The sequence below is a fragment of the Grampus griseus genome, assembly GCF_964374135.1.
Source record: "Grampus griseus genome assembly, chromosome: 4".
NCBI lineage: Eukaryota > Metazoa > Chordata > Mammalia > Artiodactyla > Delphinidae > Grampus > Grampus griseus.
Genome location: NC_138997.1, coordinates 125,054,670 through 125,074,256, shown reverse-complemented (window position 1 = coordinate 125,074,256; position 19,587 = coordinate 125,054,670). Strand labels below are relative to the sequence as shown.

The 19,587-nt window shown below is 36.2% G+C and overlaps 1 protein-coding gene across 1 annotated transcript in view; it reads right to left on the bottom strand.

Annotated features, from left to right (window-relative positions):
* The window catches only part of BLTP1 (bridge-like lipid transfer protein family member 1), a gene marked incomplete at its 5' end in the record, with an annotated part of 189,548 nt that overhangs the window by 119,721 nt on the left and 50,240 nt on the right, over positions 1-19,587 (bottom strand). The window contains 3 exons of the mRNA XM_082654038.1: positions 5,950-6,087; positions 6,884-7,111; positions 18,382-18,587. Of these exons, the coding sequence (XP_082510164.1) occupies positions 5,950-6,087; positions 6,884-7,111; positions 18,382-18,587 (572 nt within the window). The remainder of the gene's footprint in view (positions 1-5,949; positions 6,088-6,883; positions 7,112-18,381; positions 18,588-19,587) is intronic.

Sequence of the window (19,587 nt, the reverse complement as noted above, 5' to 3'; positions counted from 1 at the left end):
AGCAACATTTCAAAGAGAAAATTTCTAAGCCTTACTCAGAAAGCTAAAGCATATGTCCTAAAATAGGGTATTCCATGCAACACTGGTTTCACAGATGGTTATTAGAAATACAGAATAAAGTAAGTTTGGTAATGCCCTACCCATCAGTCACCAATTTCTATAGAATCTACCTTCCAATCTCTCACAAATGCACTGAGTTTCTTCCAGCTTCACTGCTATCATCCTGGTCCAAATAATACAACCTCTTGCCAGGATCTCCCAAGCCTTAACTTTTACATATCTCTGGTCCACACTCTACAAAACCACCACAGAGATCTTTTAAAATCAAGTTTTATCATGTTTTTATCTTAAGACTATTACATGCTACCAAAGTACCTCATTCCTCTCCTTGCAGCACTTTTTACACTTGAAATTATTTATCTTAATTTTACCATGACAGTCTTTTTAGTGTGTGTGTGTGCAGGCCATCTTACAGGGTTAATGTTCCTTGTTTCAACACAAATTTTGGGAACTGCGTTCATAAAAAAGTGTTTTTAAGAATAGAGTTAAGTTGAATTCATAAAGAATTCTTAAAAGTTCATTTCAAATTGTGAGTATAACAATAGCTCTAGAAACTCTTCTGACACATTTTTAAATTTTATTTTCGTCTAAGCTGTGTGACAGTATATATAATCACTTAACTTCTCCAGGCCTCAGTTCCCTTCTGTTTTATCTGATGCAGCTGGAGAAGATGGTCAATAAAGATCACTTCTGGCACTGAGATTCAATAATTCTCAGGATAAAGCTTTTGATAGCTTTTTCTGAGCTCAAAAATACATGTGGATCTTGGCTTGGAAGAATCAATATTGTTAAAATGTCCACGCTACCCAAAGCAATCTACAGACTCAATGCAATCCCTATCAAAATTCCAATGGCATCTTTCAAAGAAATAGAACAAATAATCCTAGAATTCGTATAGAACCACAAAAAACCCCAAATACCCAAAGTAATCTTGAAAAAGACAAAAGAAAGCTGGAGGTATCATGCTCCCTTATCTCAAACTCTATCACATAGCTGTAATAATCAAAACAGTATGGTATTAGCATAAAAACAGACACATAAGTCAATGGAACAGAATAGAGAGCCCAGAAATAAACACACATATATATGGTCAATTAATTTACAGCAAAGAATCCAAGAATATACAATGAGGAAAGGAGAGTCTCTTCAATAAACAGTGCTGGGAAAACTCAGTAACACATACTAAAAGAATGAAACTCAATCACTATCTTATACCATATACAAAAATCAACTCAAAATTAATTAGAGACTTGAATGTAAGACCTGAAACCATAAAACTCCTAGAAGAAAATATCAGAAGTAGACTCTCTGACATGGGCTTGGTGATTATTTTTTGAATCTAACACCAAAGGCAAAGCAACAAAAGCAAAAATAAACAAGTGGGACTACATCAAACTAAAAAGCTTCTTTGTAGCAAAGGAAGCTATCAACAAAATGAAAAGGCGACCTGCAGAAGAAAAGAAAATATTTGCAGGGCTTCCCTGGTGGCACAGTGGTTGAGAAGCTGCCTGCCAATGTAGGGGACACAGGTTCGAGCCCTGGTCTGAGAAGATCCCACATGCCACGGAGTAACTAGGCCTGTGAGCCACAACTACTGAGCCTGCACGTCTGGAGCCTGTGCTCCGCAACAAGAGAGGCCACAACAGTGAGAGGCCCACGCACTGCGATGAAGAGTGGCCCCTGCTCGCCGCAACTAGAGAAAGCCCTCACACAGAAACGAAGACCCAACACAGCCAAAAATAAGTAAATAAATAAATAAATTTATTTTAAAAAAAGAAAATATTTGCAAATCATAAATCTGATACAGGTCTAATACCCAAAATATATAAAGAATTCCCACAACTCAATAGCAAAAAAACAAACAATCCAATTTAAGAAATGGGCAGACGATCTGAATAGCTATTTCTCCAAAGAGGACGTGCAGAAGGTCAACAGACACATGAAAAGATGCTCAACGTCACTAAACATCAGGGAAATGCAAATCAAAACCATAGTGAGATACCACTTCACACCTGTCAGAATGGCTCCCATCAAAAAGAACACAAATAACAAATGTTGGCAAGGATATGGAGAAAAGGGAACCCTTGTGCACTGTTGGTGGGAATGTAAATTGGTGCATCCACTATGGAGAATAATGGTGGTTTCTCAAAAAATTAAAAATAGAACTGCCATATGATTCAGCAATTCCACTTCTGGGTAGTTATCCGAAGGAAACACTAATTCAAAGAGATACATGCATTGCCATGTTCACTGCAGTATTATTTACAAAAGCCAAGATACGGAAAAAACCTGTCTATCAATGGATGAATGGATAAAGAAATTATGGTGAATATATATATATATATATACATATATATGTGTATATATATATACACACACACATACAGTGGAATATCAGTCATAAAGAAATTATGGTGAATATATATACACATACATATATGTGTGTATATATATATATACACACATACAGTGGAATATCAGTCATAAAGAAATTATAGTGAATACATATGTGTGTGTATATATATATACACACACTTATACAGTGGAATATTAGTCATAAAGAAATTATGGTGAATATATATACACATATATATGTGTGTGTGTATATATATATATATATACACACACACACACACACACACACATACAGTGGAATATCAGTCATAAAAAAAGAAGGAAATCTTGCCATTTACAACAACATAAATGGACCTCGAGGGCAATATGCTAAGTGAAATAAGTAAGATAGAGAAAGACAAATACCATATGATCCCTCTTACATGTGGAATCTAAAAAAAGCTCATAGAATACAGAAAACAGATTGGTGGTTGCCAGAGGTGAGAGTAGAGGGTGGGAGAAATGGGTGAAAGGGGTCAAAAGGCAAAAGAAAATAAAGTGCATTTGGCCTTAAAGTTGGGGGGAGGGGTTCATGCAGACGAGACAGGGGGTATTGAGGGCATGATGCCTTTATCCGTCACTACCACCCAGCTTGTCTATTTTTATTATTTTTAGCCACATAGGTTATCACAGGGACCATCCAAATGTATTTTCCAAGAATGTTCAGGGCCCACATATGCATCTGCTGTTAGTATATTAGAGCACCATCAGAAAGTCAGCTATTTATGACTTTTGAATGCCACTGTACCTACACAGACACTTAGGTGAGTTTATCTCAAAGACAATGTCTATTTCTCAAAGACAATGAAGTCCACTCTTTGAAAAATACTAGAAAATGAAGGTTGATTTCTTGGTACTTCAAACCCAACATGCCCAGAAACGCATCATCTTCCCCTATAAACCAGTTCCTCCTCCCGTATTCTTTATCTCCCACTGGCTAAGTTAATTGCCCAAGGCAAAAATCAGGCATCATCCTGGATTCTATCCTCTCTCACCACCCACTGCCAAAAAAACAAAAACAAACATGTGGATCTTGGCTTGTCCTAAAGGTAAAGCCTACCTAGTCACCAATAAAGATTATATTCTAAATTTTATTACGGCTTGCATCATTTAGTGGGTTGAATTGTGTCCCCTATGAAGACACGTTCAATTCCTAAGCTCAGGTACCTGTGAATGTGATCTTATTTGGAAATAGGGTCTTGACGAATGTAATCAAGTTAAAATGTGATTACACTGGATTACAGTGGGCCCTGATCCAAGCAACAGTGTCCTTGTAAGGGGAAAACTTAGACACACAGACTCATGGAGAGAATGCCACGTGAAGACAGAGGCAGAGATTTGAGTGATACAACTACAAAACAAGGAATGCCAAGGATTGTTAGCGACCACCAAAAGCTAGGAAAAGACAAGGAAGGATCCTCTCCTACGGCCTTGAAAGAGAGCATGGCCCTGCCAAACACACCAATTTCAGACTTCCAGGCTCCAAAACTGTGAAAGAATAAGTTTCTGTTGTTCTAAGCCACCCAGTGTGGGGTACCTTGCATTGGCAGCCCTAGAAAACTAATATACATCAAAAGATGATCAAGTAAAAAGTGTGTGGTTTCATAAGTCAGACACAATAATAGACCCATCACATTAGATCCTTAACCTTGAAGTTCTGCACTAAGACTAATGCTACCAGAAATAAGCAGCTACAGGTGAGTGACCCAGAACTGAGTCTTGAGGGCAGTCACAGTGTGAAGCTTCCCACCATGAAAGAGTATTAGATAGTATAAAGACAAAAGAAGAAAATATTTCTTAGGAATGCTAGCACTACAAAATGTAAGCAAATTAAGTAGATAAGCAAATTCCAAGAAAATATGTATAGACTATGCTTGTCTTCGGGGTGAATTATGAAGTGTTAACCATCCAGGAAACAAAACATCACTAATACTTCTACTACTGCCTTGATATCTCCATTCCTTGAATTCCCTTTCTTATCACCAAATAAATCACACTTTACACTTCAGTCTCTGTACAAGTTTGCCAGTAATTCTATAATTAGGGTTAATATGAATTTTCATAATAAACTCAATAAAATATTTTTTATATCTACTGAAGTCTTTTGAGAATGCAGTGATTAAAATAGAAGTTGAAGTATCACCAGGTACTCATAAGCAACCAGAGATGCTCACCTAAGATTCTCAGAACTCAGTCATAAGAAGATATTTCCCTTTTACCTTTACTAATTTCCTCAACAGACTGAAAAAAGGAGATGGGCTCCCTCTCCATACACTTGCCTCCCAAAATAAAAAAACAACCAATTCTAATGACCCACTAATTAGAGAGAGGACAAGAGTTATTTTTAAGGTTTCATGTGACAAGTTAAAAGTGTTAACACAAGTGAGATCTTCGTGATGATAGAATAGTTCTGTATCTTGATTTGGGTGGCAGTTACACAAATCTACACGTGATAAGATGACACAGAACGATGCACACATATTGTGCCAATGTCAATCTCCTGGTTTTGATACTATACCATAATTATGTAAAAGATCAACATGGAGGAAACACAGAAACTCTGTACTACCTTTGTAACCTCCTATAAATCTATAATTCTTTTGAAATAAAAGTTTTTAAAAAAGAAATATTCTGTGGCAAAAACTATCATACATTAAGTGTTACGTTTTAGCTACTACAATAGAAAAATATAGTCAGTTATGGCAAAAGAGTGAAAAGGGGTATGCTCTTTTAAATAAGATGATCAGTTACTACATAGACTCCATAGTGAGTTATCATTCATTGATGATTCACTGTCAGATTCTTCCTCCTGTTTATAATTTTACTTTGCTTTGTACTAAAAAACATCATAGCTCTAAAACATACAACTTAACTAAAAGTAGGAAAGAGCCTTAAAGTAGTGGTAGATGCCAAGAGAAGCCATTGGCATTAAAAAATAATAATAATAAAGTAATCATCTACCCAGGAATGTAAAATATTCCCATTTGATGAATGTCACCAGTTCACTTCCAAAAGAGCCTCAGGAATATCTTGAAGGAATTAACAAAGTATCTGGTAGGTACATTAGATGAAAAGAATAAATCATTGACCACGTAGGTACGCATGTTTTCAAGATTTATGGTACTGGTTAATATTAATACTTAGGTTGTGATTTTCAACACTATCTACCAACATTGTATACAATTAGTTTTTCCCTTCCATAAACATATGAGAAAGTTAGAAAGTATTTCTTTCCATTTCTAAAAACAATAGATATTAAATATAATTGTTTGGGATCATATAAATAAGGAAATAAGCAGAGGAAAAAAAAGAACTAAGATTCTTGAAACAATTCTCATATATACACACAATACAAAACTGCTTAGTATAGTTAAATTAAAGGTCCCTAATTTTAAGAGCTATATATTCCATGTTCTGAAGTTAACACATTGTTTTGACCCCAAAAATAGTAATAATAAATCTCTAAGTCTTTACCATAACTCAGTTTCACATTACCTGATAGTTATCACTGACAAACACATTCAGGGGTGACAGGACAAGTTGCAGCATGGTCTCCCTAAATCCTTTTTTCATTTCAAAACATAGTCTTTCCAAAAAAGCTGTAGGACACTCAGGGCCATCAGTAGTTCCATGCTAAAGTCAAGCAAAACATCATAATCAAGATACAGATAAAGACCAAGGAAGTACAGGGAAATAAAAATTACATTTATACAATTAAAAGACTGATATTTTAGAAGGAGAAACAGTGCTTACTGACAAAAAAAAGTATTCTGTCCCCAGAAAAAGACATTAGGTTCACTAAGCACCAGAGGTGATTCCTTTCCCGTGCAACCCTAGGAACATGACATGGACCCAGTATGCAGCACAATGCTCTAGGGCCACACCCTCCCTATCTGGCCTGGCTCCAATGGCCATGGGTTCTTTGGACAATATAATCTGATTTCAAGTCAGCCCCAAGAGGCCCAAGGGTCATCCTTTAGAGTAAACCAGGATACTGTGCTGAATCCAAACATCTGACACAACTCAACCTCCAGGGTCAAGTCTGAATCTTGATTTTGTAATAGGTCTAACATCCCAGACTGGTCTGGAGTTAGAGATAAAGGTTAAAAAAATATGAAGTCCTAGGACATCCATCAGGCTAACTATAAACCTAGCAACTCAACAGCATGGCAAAATGTTCTAAACTTATATAGAACAGCAAAGAAGGAACTAAAGTGAAAGAAGAAAAACAGAACGGAAAATTATCAGTGATCGGGTAATTATACTATGAAGAAAATAATAAACTAGCTTTATAAAGATAAAAAGATAAATTCAGAAGTGTTTTTGAATGTGAATTTTTTATGTAAGTGTGTGCACACACAGACACAGTTTCCTATGCTGAGTGGATTTCATAATAAACTCCAGACTATTTTGACACGTAAACACTTACAACAGGAAGACGCCCGTGAACTTTGTGCAAATTAACAAGTACAGTAATATCCCAAGGACGCAAGGTAAGCGGATGAATTGACTTGGCTGAACTTTCATTTTCTTTTCTGTCATTTTCCATTCCAACAGCAGTCCACCCAGAGCTGGATGATGTTGACAGTGACAGAACAGGACTTGAAATAACCTCTTCAAAATCCATATACATGTCATCTTCCCCAAAGTAGTTTTCCTACAAATATTAAGAATAAATTGCCATCAAAAGAGATATGTAACAATAACTTTTCACCTTGGAGCCTGAAATCTGTAAACTAAGCAATTCTTTAACCTCTTTTAAAGCATCAGTCTATTTCCTTTAAATGAAAACAAGATACATATATTTAAGGCACCCACTTAATACCTAACTACATATATTTAAGCAGCCACTTACTTGGCTGCTTAGCAAATAACTATTCCGTAGCAAAAAAAAAAAAAAACCCACAAAAAGTTACAGAAGTTTGTAGTAAAGCTTCATGATAACACCACCTCTAATTATAGCAAAAACTTGCAATTTAGATCCTAAAAGAAACCTATGAAGATTTGAAAGCTTCAGTTGTTTTCAATCTGTGCTTCTCAGAGTTCTGAGGTAATAATAGCCAGAGATATCCTTTGAGGGAAGCAGATCAATTCACTAAAAATCAATTTGGAAAAATCCAATTAGCTAAATCTGTAATTTATATATTACAGTTGGAATATTTATCAGGAATATTTTAACAGCTTTAATAAGAATGCCCCATTTTGGTTACTTGTGACAAAAACATTATAAATAGTTTATAAATAGTTATAAACTATTTATTATAACTATTTATTATAAATAGTTACCAAATGTGAACTTCCTTTCACACAGTTCATCCTGGTTTCTTAAGTATTCGAATTTCAGAAGTGTTTCAACAATTAATATCTGGTTTCTTTTGCATCAGAATTTAAATTTCTTTTTTAATTGAGATTCTTTTTTCTTCCTATTAATTCCAAATTTAAATTTAGCCTATTTGATCTGTCAGTAGTAATCAAAAAGTTGTTAAAATATTCCAATTAACACTGTTGATTACATTTGCTCAATATTAAAACCAAGGTAGTATTTTGGTAAATTCTGCATTTTGGTTATTGACATATTTATTTTCTGGCTAAGGTTCTGGATATACAGCCAATTAATATCCTTTCACAGGAAAGGATATTGAAGGGCTTAAGGTCATTCAGTTAATTACTGGCAGGGCAAATATTAAAATCCCAAATATACTGACTTGCAGAACTGGGGCTTTTTCCTCTATTCTCTACTGTCATCTGCCTCTAAATAATACAGGTCCTACTTAGAACCTGCTTGATTTAATTGTGCTTATATAACTCCGAAGCACAGACATATTCAAACACAAATAGAAAGGTAAATAAATATTGGTTTTTATCCTGAATTCCAACATTAAGTTTGTAAAACTCAAAATAAATATCTAATTGATTTCAATCAACATTAAAAACCTAGAGTTATTTGGAGCAGTAGTTCTCCCTCAGATCATCTGAGAAGCCTTTTCAAAACATACATGCTGTCCCAGTCCTGGAGATGGGTTCATCAGGTTTATAGTGGCCATGGAGTCCAGAGACAAGCAGAAAATGGAAGTTCCTTTGGTGATTTTACCTGCAAATGGCCTCCAGACCTAATCATCTCTGCCCTACCTCCCCTCCACACAACTTATCTAAGGAGTCAATGTATTCTACTGATGTTTATTAGCTTTCAACATACTAAGAGTTACCAACAAATCATTAGAAATGTTATTCTTATTTTAGCTAATTTTTAAAAACACTAGCTTAATAATTTCTTATTTTTAAAAGATTCCCTTGTAGTCTCTTACAATTTTTAACCCTAAAAAGAAAAGGTTCCTATAGATTCCTACAATTAAAGGAAAAAGATTCTCTTGGGCATAATGTTCAATTTGCTACTAAACCAATCTCCGCTTAATTATCTGAAATAGAAATAACTCATATCAGATTCTTTAGGGATTACTGAATCTCCAACATAATAAAAGACATCTGCTAAGTTTTATTAAATGTGTCAATGACTGTTTTTAAAGAGTTATAAAACACTAGGAGTCTTTTATGCATTAACACATTTGTACCTGTTGAGTATTATCAACAAAATGTACTTTTTAAATCATAACTCTTTAAAAGCTAGCCTAATGTTAAATGTTTAATGTTGGTGTCTGATTTAAGTTTTGTGAGGATTTTTAATATGTGAGTTCCATCTATAAGAGTTAATTTCTTAAGAATTCACTAAAAAATTACCAAAAGTTTGATTGAAGTATCTGGAAAGTAGTAATATATTATGGCAAACTTTTATGATATTTTAACATTAGTGAATGTATACAAATATTTACAACTACAAATAAAAATCCTATTTCCATTTTAAACAACCCTAGAAAAAACCATTGGCTTACAGAATTGGGAAAATGTATTCTTTTGTCAAGTTTTTAGCATGTATGACGTTAAGAATGGTAAACTACATTTTCAGTTTACTTACGAGTCCTCTGTAATTTTAATTTCCCAGAAATATTTTATTACATGAGTATCAAGTAACCTAGTTTAAGTAACAGGAGACTGTCATTTTTTTCCCCAGCTAAAAATTAATACTTATCCAATCATACTCATTCCTCAAAATAAAAAAAGAAAAAGGAAAAAACAGGTATTATCAACAATAGTTAGAAGACAGCTGATAAAATCAGAAATGAAGAAAAAAAAAACCCTACAAATACTCTGTTTCCAATATTGTTTTTTAAAATCAAAACTTGATAGCCAGGCTTCTCTTCAAGACCAATAAAACTATTTTTTAATATTTTTTATTTTTTACATAATTTTTAAAGGTTATACTCCATTTACAGTTATTACAAAATAATGGCTATATTCCCCTTTAAAACTATTTTTTAATAAGAAAAACATATATGTCATATATACGCTTAATCCATGGTTACTATTTGCTACCACTGATATGCTACCACTATTTAGATTCAGATTTCCTTCTTCCATTAAGAATAAATGCAGGAAGATGGCGGAAGAGTAAGACGCGGAGATCACCTTCCTCCCCACAGATACATCAGAAATACATCTACACGTGGAACAACTCCTACAGAACACCCACTGAACACTGGCAGAAGACCTCAGACCTCCCAAAAGGCAAGAAACTCCCCACGTACCTGGGTAGGGCAAAAGAAAAAAGAATAAACAGAGACAAAAGAATAGGGACGGGACCTGCACCAGTGGGAGGGAGCTGTGAAGGAGGAAAGGTTTCCACACACTAGGAAGCCCCTTCGTGGGCGGAGACTGTGGGTGGCGGAGGGGGGAAGCTTCGGAGCCTCAGAGGAGAGCGCAGCCACAGGGGTGCGGAGGGCAAAGCGGAGAGATTCCCGCACAGAGGATCGGTGCCGACCAGCACTCACCAGGCCGAGAGGCTTTTCTGCTCACCCGCCGGGGCGGGTGGGGTCTGGGAGCTGAGGTTCGGGCTTCAAAGGTCAGACCCCAGGGAGAGGACTGGGGTTGGCGGCGTGAACACAGCCTGAAGGGGGCTAGTGCGCCATGGCTAGCCAGGAAGAATCCGGGAAAAAGTCTGGACCTGCCGAAGAGGCAAGAGACTTTTTCTTCCCTCTTTGTTTCCTGGTGCTCTAGGAGAGGGGATTAAGAGCGCTGCTTAAAGGAGCTCCAGAGACAGGCGCGAGCTGCGGCTAACAGCGCAGACCCCAGAGACGGGCATGAGACGCTAAGGCTGCTGCTGCCGCCACCAAGAAGCCTGTGTGCGAGCACAGGTCACATCCACACCCCCGTCCCGGGAGCCTGTGCAGCCCACCACTGCCAGGGTCCCGTGATCCAGGGACAACTTCCCCAGGAAAACGCACGGCGCGCCTCAGGCTGGTGCAACGTCACGCTGGCCTCTGATGCCGCAGGCTTGCCCCGCACTCCGTGCCCCTCCCTCCCCGCAGCCTGAGTGACCCCGAGCTCCCGAATCAGCGGCTCCTTTAACCTGGTCCTGTCTGAGCGATGAACAGATGCCCTCCGGCAACCTACACGTAGAAGTGGGGCCAAATCCAAAGCGGAGACCCCGGAGCTGTGAGAACAAAGAAGAGAAAGGGAAATCTCTCCCAGCAGCCTCAGAAGCAGCGGATTAAATCTCCCCAATCAACTTGATGTACCCTGCATCTCTGAAATACCTGAATAGACAATGAATCATCCCAAATTGAGGAGGTGGACTTTGAGAGCAAGATTTATTATTTTTTCCCCTTTTCCTCTTTTTGTGAGTGTGTATGTGTATGCTTCTGTGTGAGATTTTGTCTGTATAGCTTTGCTTTCACCATTTGTCCTAGGGTTCTGTCCATCTGTTTTTTTTTTGTTGTTGTTTTTTATTTTTACTTAAAAATTTTTTTTTCTTAATAATTATATTTTATTTTAATAACTTTTACTTTATCTTACTTTATTTTATTTTATTTTGTCCTCTTTCTTTCTTTCTTTCTACTTTTTCTCCCTTTTATTCAGAGCCGTGTGAATGAAAGGCTCTTGGTGCTGCAGCCAGGAGTCAGTGCTGTGCCTCTGAGGTGGGAGAGCCAACTTGGGACACGTGTCCACAAGAGACCTCCCAGCTCCACGTAATATCAAACGGTGAAAATCTCCCAAAGATCTCCATCTCAACACCAAGACCCAGCTTCACTCAACGACCAGCAAGCTATAGTGCTGGACACCCTGTGCCAAACAACTAGCAGGACAGGAACACAACCCCACCCATTAGCAGTGAGGCTGCCTAAAATCATAATAAGGCCACAGACACCCCAAAGCACACCACCAGACGTGGACCTGCCCACCAGAAAGACAAGACTCAGCCTCATCCACCAGAACACAGGCACTAGTCCCCTCCACCAGGAAGCCTACACAACCCACTGAACCAACCTTAGCCACTGGGGACAGACACCAAAAACAACTGGAACTATGAACCTGCAGCCTGCAAAAAGGAGACCCCAAACACAGTAAGATAAGCAAAATGAGAAGACAGAGAAAACACAGCAGAGGAAGGAGCAAGATAAAAACCCACCAGACCTAACAAATGAAGAGAAAATAGGCAATCTACCTGAAAAAGAATTCAGAATAATGACAGTAAAGATGATCCAAAATCTTGGAAGTAGAATAGACAAAATGCAAGAAACATTTAACAAGGTCCTAGAAGAACTAAAGATGAAACAAGCAACGATGAACAACACAATAAATGAAATTAAAAATACTCTAGATGGGATCAATAGCAGAATAACTGAGGCAGAAGAACGGATAAGTGACCTGGAAGATAAAATAGTGAAAATAACTACTACAGAGCAGAATAAAGAAAAAAGAATGAAAAGAACTGAGGATGGTCTCAGAGACCTCTGGGACAACATTAAATGCACCAACATTCGACTTATATTGGTCCCAGAAGAAGAAGAGAAAAAGAAAGGGATTGAGATAATATTTGAAGAGATTATAGTTGAAAACTTCCCTAATATGGGAAAGGAAATAGTTAATCTAGTCCAGGAAGCACAGAGAGTCCCATACCGGATAAATCCAAGGAGAAATACGCCAAGACACATATTAATCAAACTGTCAAAAATTAAATACAAAGAAAACATATTAAAAGCAGCAAGGGAAAAATAACACACAAGGGAATCCCCATAAGGTTAACAGCTGATCTTTCAGCAGAAACTCTGCAAGCCAGAAGGGACTGCCAGGACATATTTAAAGTGATGAAGGAGAAAACCTTACAACCAAGATTATTCTACCCAGCAAGGATCTCATTCAGATTGGATGCAGAAATTAAAACCTTTACAAACAAGCAAAAGCTGACAGAGTTCAGCACCACCAAACCAGCTTTACAACAAATGTTAAAGGAACTTCTCTAGGCAAGAAACACAAGAGAAGGAAAAGACCTACAATAACAAACGCAAAACAATTAAGAAAATGGGAATAGGAACATACATAACGATAATTACCTTAAATGTAAATGGATTAAATGCTCCCACCAAAAGACACAGACTGGCTGAATGGATATAAAAACAAGACCCATATATATGCTGTCTACAAGAGACCCACTTCAGACCTAGAGACACATACAGACTGAAAGTGAGGGGATGGAAAAAGATATTCCATGCAAATGGAAATCAAAAGAAAGCGGGAGTAGCAATTCTCAAATCAGACAAAATGACTTTAAAATAAAGACTATTACAAGAGACAAAGAAGGACACTACATAATGATCAAGGGATCGATCCAAGAAGAAGATATAACAATTGTAAATATTTATGCACCCAACAGAGGAGCACCTCAATACAAAAGGCAAATACTAGCAGCCATAAAAGGGGAAATTGACAGTCACACATATTTAGTAGGGGACTTTAACACCCCACTTTCACCAACGGACAGATCATCCAAAATGAAAATAAATAAGGAAACACAAGCTTTAAATGATACATTAAACAAGATGGACTTAATTGATATTTATAGGACATTCCATCCAAAAACAACAGAATACACATTTTTCTCAAGGGCTCATGGAACATTCTCCAGGATAGATCATATCTTGGGTCACAAATGAAGCCTTGGTAAATTTAAGAAAATTGAAATCGTATCAAGTATCTTTCTGACCACAGTGCTATGAGACTAGATATCAATTACAGGAAAAGATCTGTAAAAAGTACAAACACATGGAGGCTAAACAATACACTACTTAATAACGAAGTAATCACTGAAGTAATCAAAAAGGAAATCCAAAAAAACCTAGAAACAAATAACAAAGGAGACAGACGACGCAAAACCTATGGGATGCAGCAAAAGCAGTTCTAAGAGGGAAGTTTATAGCAATACAATCCTACCTTAAGAAACAGGAAACATCTCCAATAAACAACCTAACCTTGCACCTAAAGCAATGAGAGAAACAAGAACAAAAAAACCCCAAAGTTAGCAGAAGGAAAGAAATCATAAAGATCAGATCAGAAATAAATGAAAAAGAAATGAAGGAAACGATAGCAAATATCAATAAAATTAAAAGCTGGTTCTTTGATAAGATAAACAAAATTGATAAACCATTAGCCAGACTCATCAAGAAAAAAAGGGAGAAGACTCAAATCAATAGAATTAGAAATGAAAAAGGAGAAGTAACAACTGACACTGCAGAAATACAAACGATCATGAGAGATTACTACAAGCAACTCTATGCCAATAAAATGGACAACCTGGAAGAAATGGACTAATTCTTAGAAATGCACAACCTGCCAAGACTTAACCAGGAAGAAATAGAAAATATGAACAGACGAATCACAAGCACTTAAATTGAAACTGTGATTAAAAATCTTCCAACAAACAAAAGCCCAGGACCAGATGGTTTCACAGGCGAATTCTATCAAACATTTAGAGAAGAGATAACACCTATCCTTCTGAAACTCTTCCAAAATATAGCAGAGGTAGGAACACTCCCAAACTCATTCTATGAGGCCACCATCACCCTGATACCAAAACCAGACAAAGATATCACAAAAAAAGAAAATTACAGGCCAATATCACTGATGAACATAGATGCAAAAATCCTCAACAAAATAGTAGCAAACAGAATCCAACAGCACATTAAAAGGATCATACACCATGATCAAGTGGGGTTTATTCCAGGAATGCAAGGATTCTTCAATATATGCAAATAAATCAACGTGATACACCATATTAACAAATTGAAGGAGAAAAACCATATGATCATCTCAATAGATGCAGAGTAAGCTTTCGACAAAATTCAACACCCATTTATGATAAAAACCCTCCAGAAAGTATGCATAGAGGGAACTTTCCTCAACATAATAAAGGCCATATATGACAAACCCACAGCCAACATCGTCCTCAATGGTGAAATACTGAAATCATTTCCACTAAGATCAGGAAGAAGACAAGGTTGCCCACTCTCACCACTCTTATTCAACATAGTTTTGGAAGTTTTAGCCACAGCAATCAGAGAAGAAAAGGAAATAAAAGGAATCCAAATCGGAAAAGAGGAAGTAAAGCTGCCACTGCTTTTCAGGTGACATGATACTATATAGAGAGAATCCTAAAGATGCTACCAGAAAACTACTAGAGCTAGTTAATGAATTTGGGAAAGTAGCAGGATACAAAATTAATGCACAGAAATATCTTGCATTCCTATACACTAATGATGAAAAATCTGAAAGTGAAATTAAGAAAACACTCCCATTTACGATTCCAACAAAAAGAATAAAATATCCAGGAATAAACCTACCTAAAGAGACAAAAGACCTGTATGCAGAAAATTATAAGACACTGATGAAAGAAATTAAAGATGATACAAATAGATGGAGAGATATACCATGTTCTTGGATTGGAAGAATCAACAATGTGAAAATGACTCTACTATCCAAAGCAATCTACAGATTCAATGCAATCCCTATCAAACTACCAATGGCATTTTTCACAGAACTAGAACAAAAAATTTCACAATTTGTATGGAAACACAAAAGACCCTGAATAGCCAAAGCCATCTTGAGAATGAAAAACAGAGCTGGAGGAATCAGGCTCCCTGCCTTGAGACTATACTACAAAGCTACAGTAATCAAGACAGTATGGTACTGCCACAAAAAGAGGAATATAGCTCAATGGAACAGGATAGAAAGCACAGAGATAAACCCATGCACATATGGTCACCTTATCTTTGATAAAGGAGGCAGGAATGTACAGTGCAGAAAGGACAGCCTCTTCAATAAGTGGTGCTGAGAAAACTGGACGGTACATATAAAAGTATGAGATTATAACACTCCCTAATACCATACACAAAAATAAACTCAAAATGGATTAAAGACCTAAATGTAAGGCCAGACACTATCAAACTCTTAGAGGAAAACATAGGCAGAACACTCTATGACATAAATCATAGCAAATCATAGCAAGCAAAAATAAACAAATGGGACCTAATGAAGCTTCAAAGCTTTTGCATAGCGAAGGAAACCATAAACAAGACCAAAAGACAACCCTCAGAATGGGAGAAAATATTGGCAAGTTAAGCAACTGACAAAGGATTAATCTCCAAAATTTACAAGCAGCTCATGCAACTCAATAATTAAAAAAAAAACAACCCAATCCAAAAATGGGCAGAAGACCTAAACAGACATTTCTCCAAAGAAGACATACAGATTGCCAACAAACACATGAAAGAATGCTCAACATCATTAATCATTAGAGAAATGCAAATCAAAACTACAATGAGATATCATCTCACACCAGTCAGAATGGCCATCATCAAAAAATCTACAAACAATAAATGCTGGAGAGGGTGTGGAGAAAAGGGAACACTCTTGCACTGCTGGTGGGAATGTGAACTGGTAAAGCCACTATGGAGAACAGTATGGAGGTTCCCTAAAACACTACAAATAGAACTACCATATGACCCAACAATCCCACTACTGGGCATATACCCTGAGAAAACCATAATTCAAATAGAGTCATGTACCAAAATGTTCATTGCAGCTCTATTTACAATAGCCAGGAGATGGAAACAACCTAAGTGTCCATCATCGGATGAATGGATAAAGAAGATGTGGCACATATATACAATGGAATATTACTCAGCCATATAAAGAAACGAAATTGAGTTATTTGCAGTGAGGTGGATGGACCTAGAGTCTGTCATATAGAGTGAAGTAAGTCAGAAAGAGAAAGACAAATACTGTATGCTAACACATATATATGGAATCTAAGGGGAAAAAAAATGTCATGAAGAACCTAGGGGTAAGACAGGAATAAAGACATAGACCTACTAGAGAATGGACTTTAGGATATGGGGAGCAGGAAGGGCAAGCTGTGACAAAGTGAGAGAGTGGCATGGACATATATACACTACCAAAATTAAAATAGATAGCTAGTGGGAAGCAGCCGCATAGTACAGGGAGATTAGCTCGGTGCTTTGTGACCACCTAGAGGGGTGTGATAGGGAGAGTGGGAGGGAGGGAGATGCAAGAGGGAAGAGATATGGGAACATATGTATATGTATAACTGATTCACTTTGTTATAAAGCAGAAACTAACACGCCATTGTAAAGCAATTATACTCCAATAAAGATGTAAAAAAAAATAGAGCATATATATAAAATATATAAAAATCAAAAAAAAGAATAAATGTAATAAGACTCACAGAAGTCAATTCATAAAAGTAATATAAGGGGTACTGTTATCCAACCTTATGTCTGCAACATAAGAAATAACATGAAATTTTAATATTACTGAAAGGACTTTGGCCTGACACTTAGAGTTGCTATGTAGTCTACATCTTCAGAAGACCTCTCATTTCCATAAAGTGTCCTCATAAATTACAATGCACATTCACTAAATACTCTTCTTAGCATTCTTTGTAATAATAATGCCAGGCCTAGTTTCTATTGGGGATTTTGTGGAAGTCAGTTTTACAGTCAAATAAATACAGGGCAATTTTTTTTTTCTAGTGATGTATCCTTTAGAATTTCTTGATGTTTAATTTCAATAACTAAGAAAAATATAATCTCAGTTACATGAGTTTTTGTATTCTCTGTTTTCTTTTATATATACATACATACATAATACATGTGTCAAACTGAACTTCCAGAAAGTTTTAAAGTTCTAACACTGATACTAAGTAGAACATAAGTTATACATTAAAACTAATGAAAAAAAGTAAGAGACATTTAAGACAGGATTACATCTCCATGTCAGCATGACACTAAGCCAAAAATAAACAAACAAACAAAACAACAAAAAAACAACTTAGAGAGTTACATGTGACATATATTCCTAATAAAAGGAAGCAGAGAGTTCATTGGGTTAGAAGTTATTTTATAAAATATGTCAAAACTTAAAAATTTTAAATTTGTTTCAGTAGACACTTCATACAAGTTCTGAATTAACTTGATGAATATAAATACAAATATTTAGCACAACAAACTTTCGACACTACTAAAAAGTTGTTGTAAAGTCTATAATGCATAGTCTGCATCAAAACATAATAAACTATCAACATGGGTAACATATATGGAACAGAATTTATAAAGAAGTCTAAAACAAAGGTATGTCTTTCTTTCTCTGTGTTCTTTGTTATAGTCCTCTTTTTTTTTGTTTATGTATTACTATGTTATTTTTTTAGTTAAAAAAATTGAGGTTCAATGTACATGTGGTAATGCAAAAACAGAGTTAATACTTCTCTAGTAGTATTCAAACTGATATTAGGGCTTCCCTGGTGGTGCAGTGGTTGAGAGTCCACCTGCCGATGAAGGGGACACGGGTTCGTGCCCCGGTCCGGGAAGATCCCACATGCCGCAGAGTGGCTGGGCCCGTGAGCCATGGCCGCTAAGCCTGCGCATTCGGAGCCTGTGCTCTGCACAGGAGAGGCCACAAAAGTGAGAGGCCCGCATACCGCAAAAAAAAAAAAAAAAAAAAGGAGGTTCTTTTAAATCTTACCTTTATACATAGAAAGGCATTTAATAGAGGTCCATAGAGAGTTATCTGAGAATCTGGAGAAAGTTCCATTTCTACATGAAGTTTATCAGGTGGAAGTTCTGAGGGATCAATAGGTGGACGTGAAGAAGTAGAGGGAGAAGAAACAACTCTGTCTGTTTTCTGGGATGGCCTTAATACAGATAGCATTGTTTCTTCCATTTCTGACACTGGAATAAATTGAGGAAAAAAGAATAATGTTTGAGGGGTGAGGGATGAAAGCACCTCTTAAAAGTTCTTCAAAGAACTAGTCACTAAGAAATTCTATTTTGCAAATATGAAAGCAACTAATGCTGCTAAAATATCTGTAGTATATAATGAAAACAAACCTGAAAGATTACTAGTTAAGAATGCAATAAAGTATGGACTTCATTGAAATATGTATAAAAATACATAAATCAAACTTTAAAAAATCGATGAAAAGTTCCCATCAACAAAGGCAACATTCTCATCAAGTTCTGTCAATATACTGTAAATCTGGGTCACAATTAGGCTTTAACTATACTTAGGCATTAAACTATAAAGTTACTTTCACATAAACAGCTATTCAAATGCAGTGTGACATTATCAACGTATACATATGAGAAAGTTACAAAAACTATTCTTAAAAACTTAACTCACTGGAAAAATACACAGAAAATATCACTTGACTCTAATTCCACTTTGGATCCAAATAAAGCAGCACTTAAGCCTCAGGTAAACTATAAATGATATGACAGTTGTCAAAATGCATTAAAGAAACTAACATTTCACAAAATCAAGCGCTTTAAATATATAGATTTACATATACCTAACTTCATACTCCAGCTCTGCTTCTTCTAGCTCAGCAGACCTTGAGAAAATTACTTACTTTCTCTGAGCATATTTCCTCAACTCTACAATGACAATAATAATTATAACATCTATCTCACACAGTTGCTTGAAGAGTTAAATGAGATAAAGTAAACCAGGAAACAGCTTGGCCTAGTATTTGATATATATAGTATTTGATATAGTACTTGATATATAGTAAATGCTCAATGAAAAGTTAGCTGTAATTATACCAAAATCCTTAAAAGATTTTAAATGTATAAAATTGCCAATAGATGCATTTCCAAATATTTTTAATTTCTCCTTGTATCTTTGATGTTTATCAATTATAACACTAGATATTTCAACGTACAAATTATA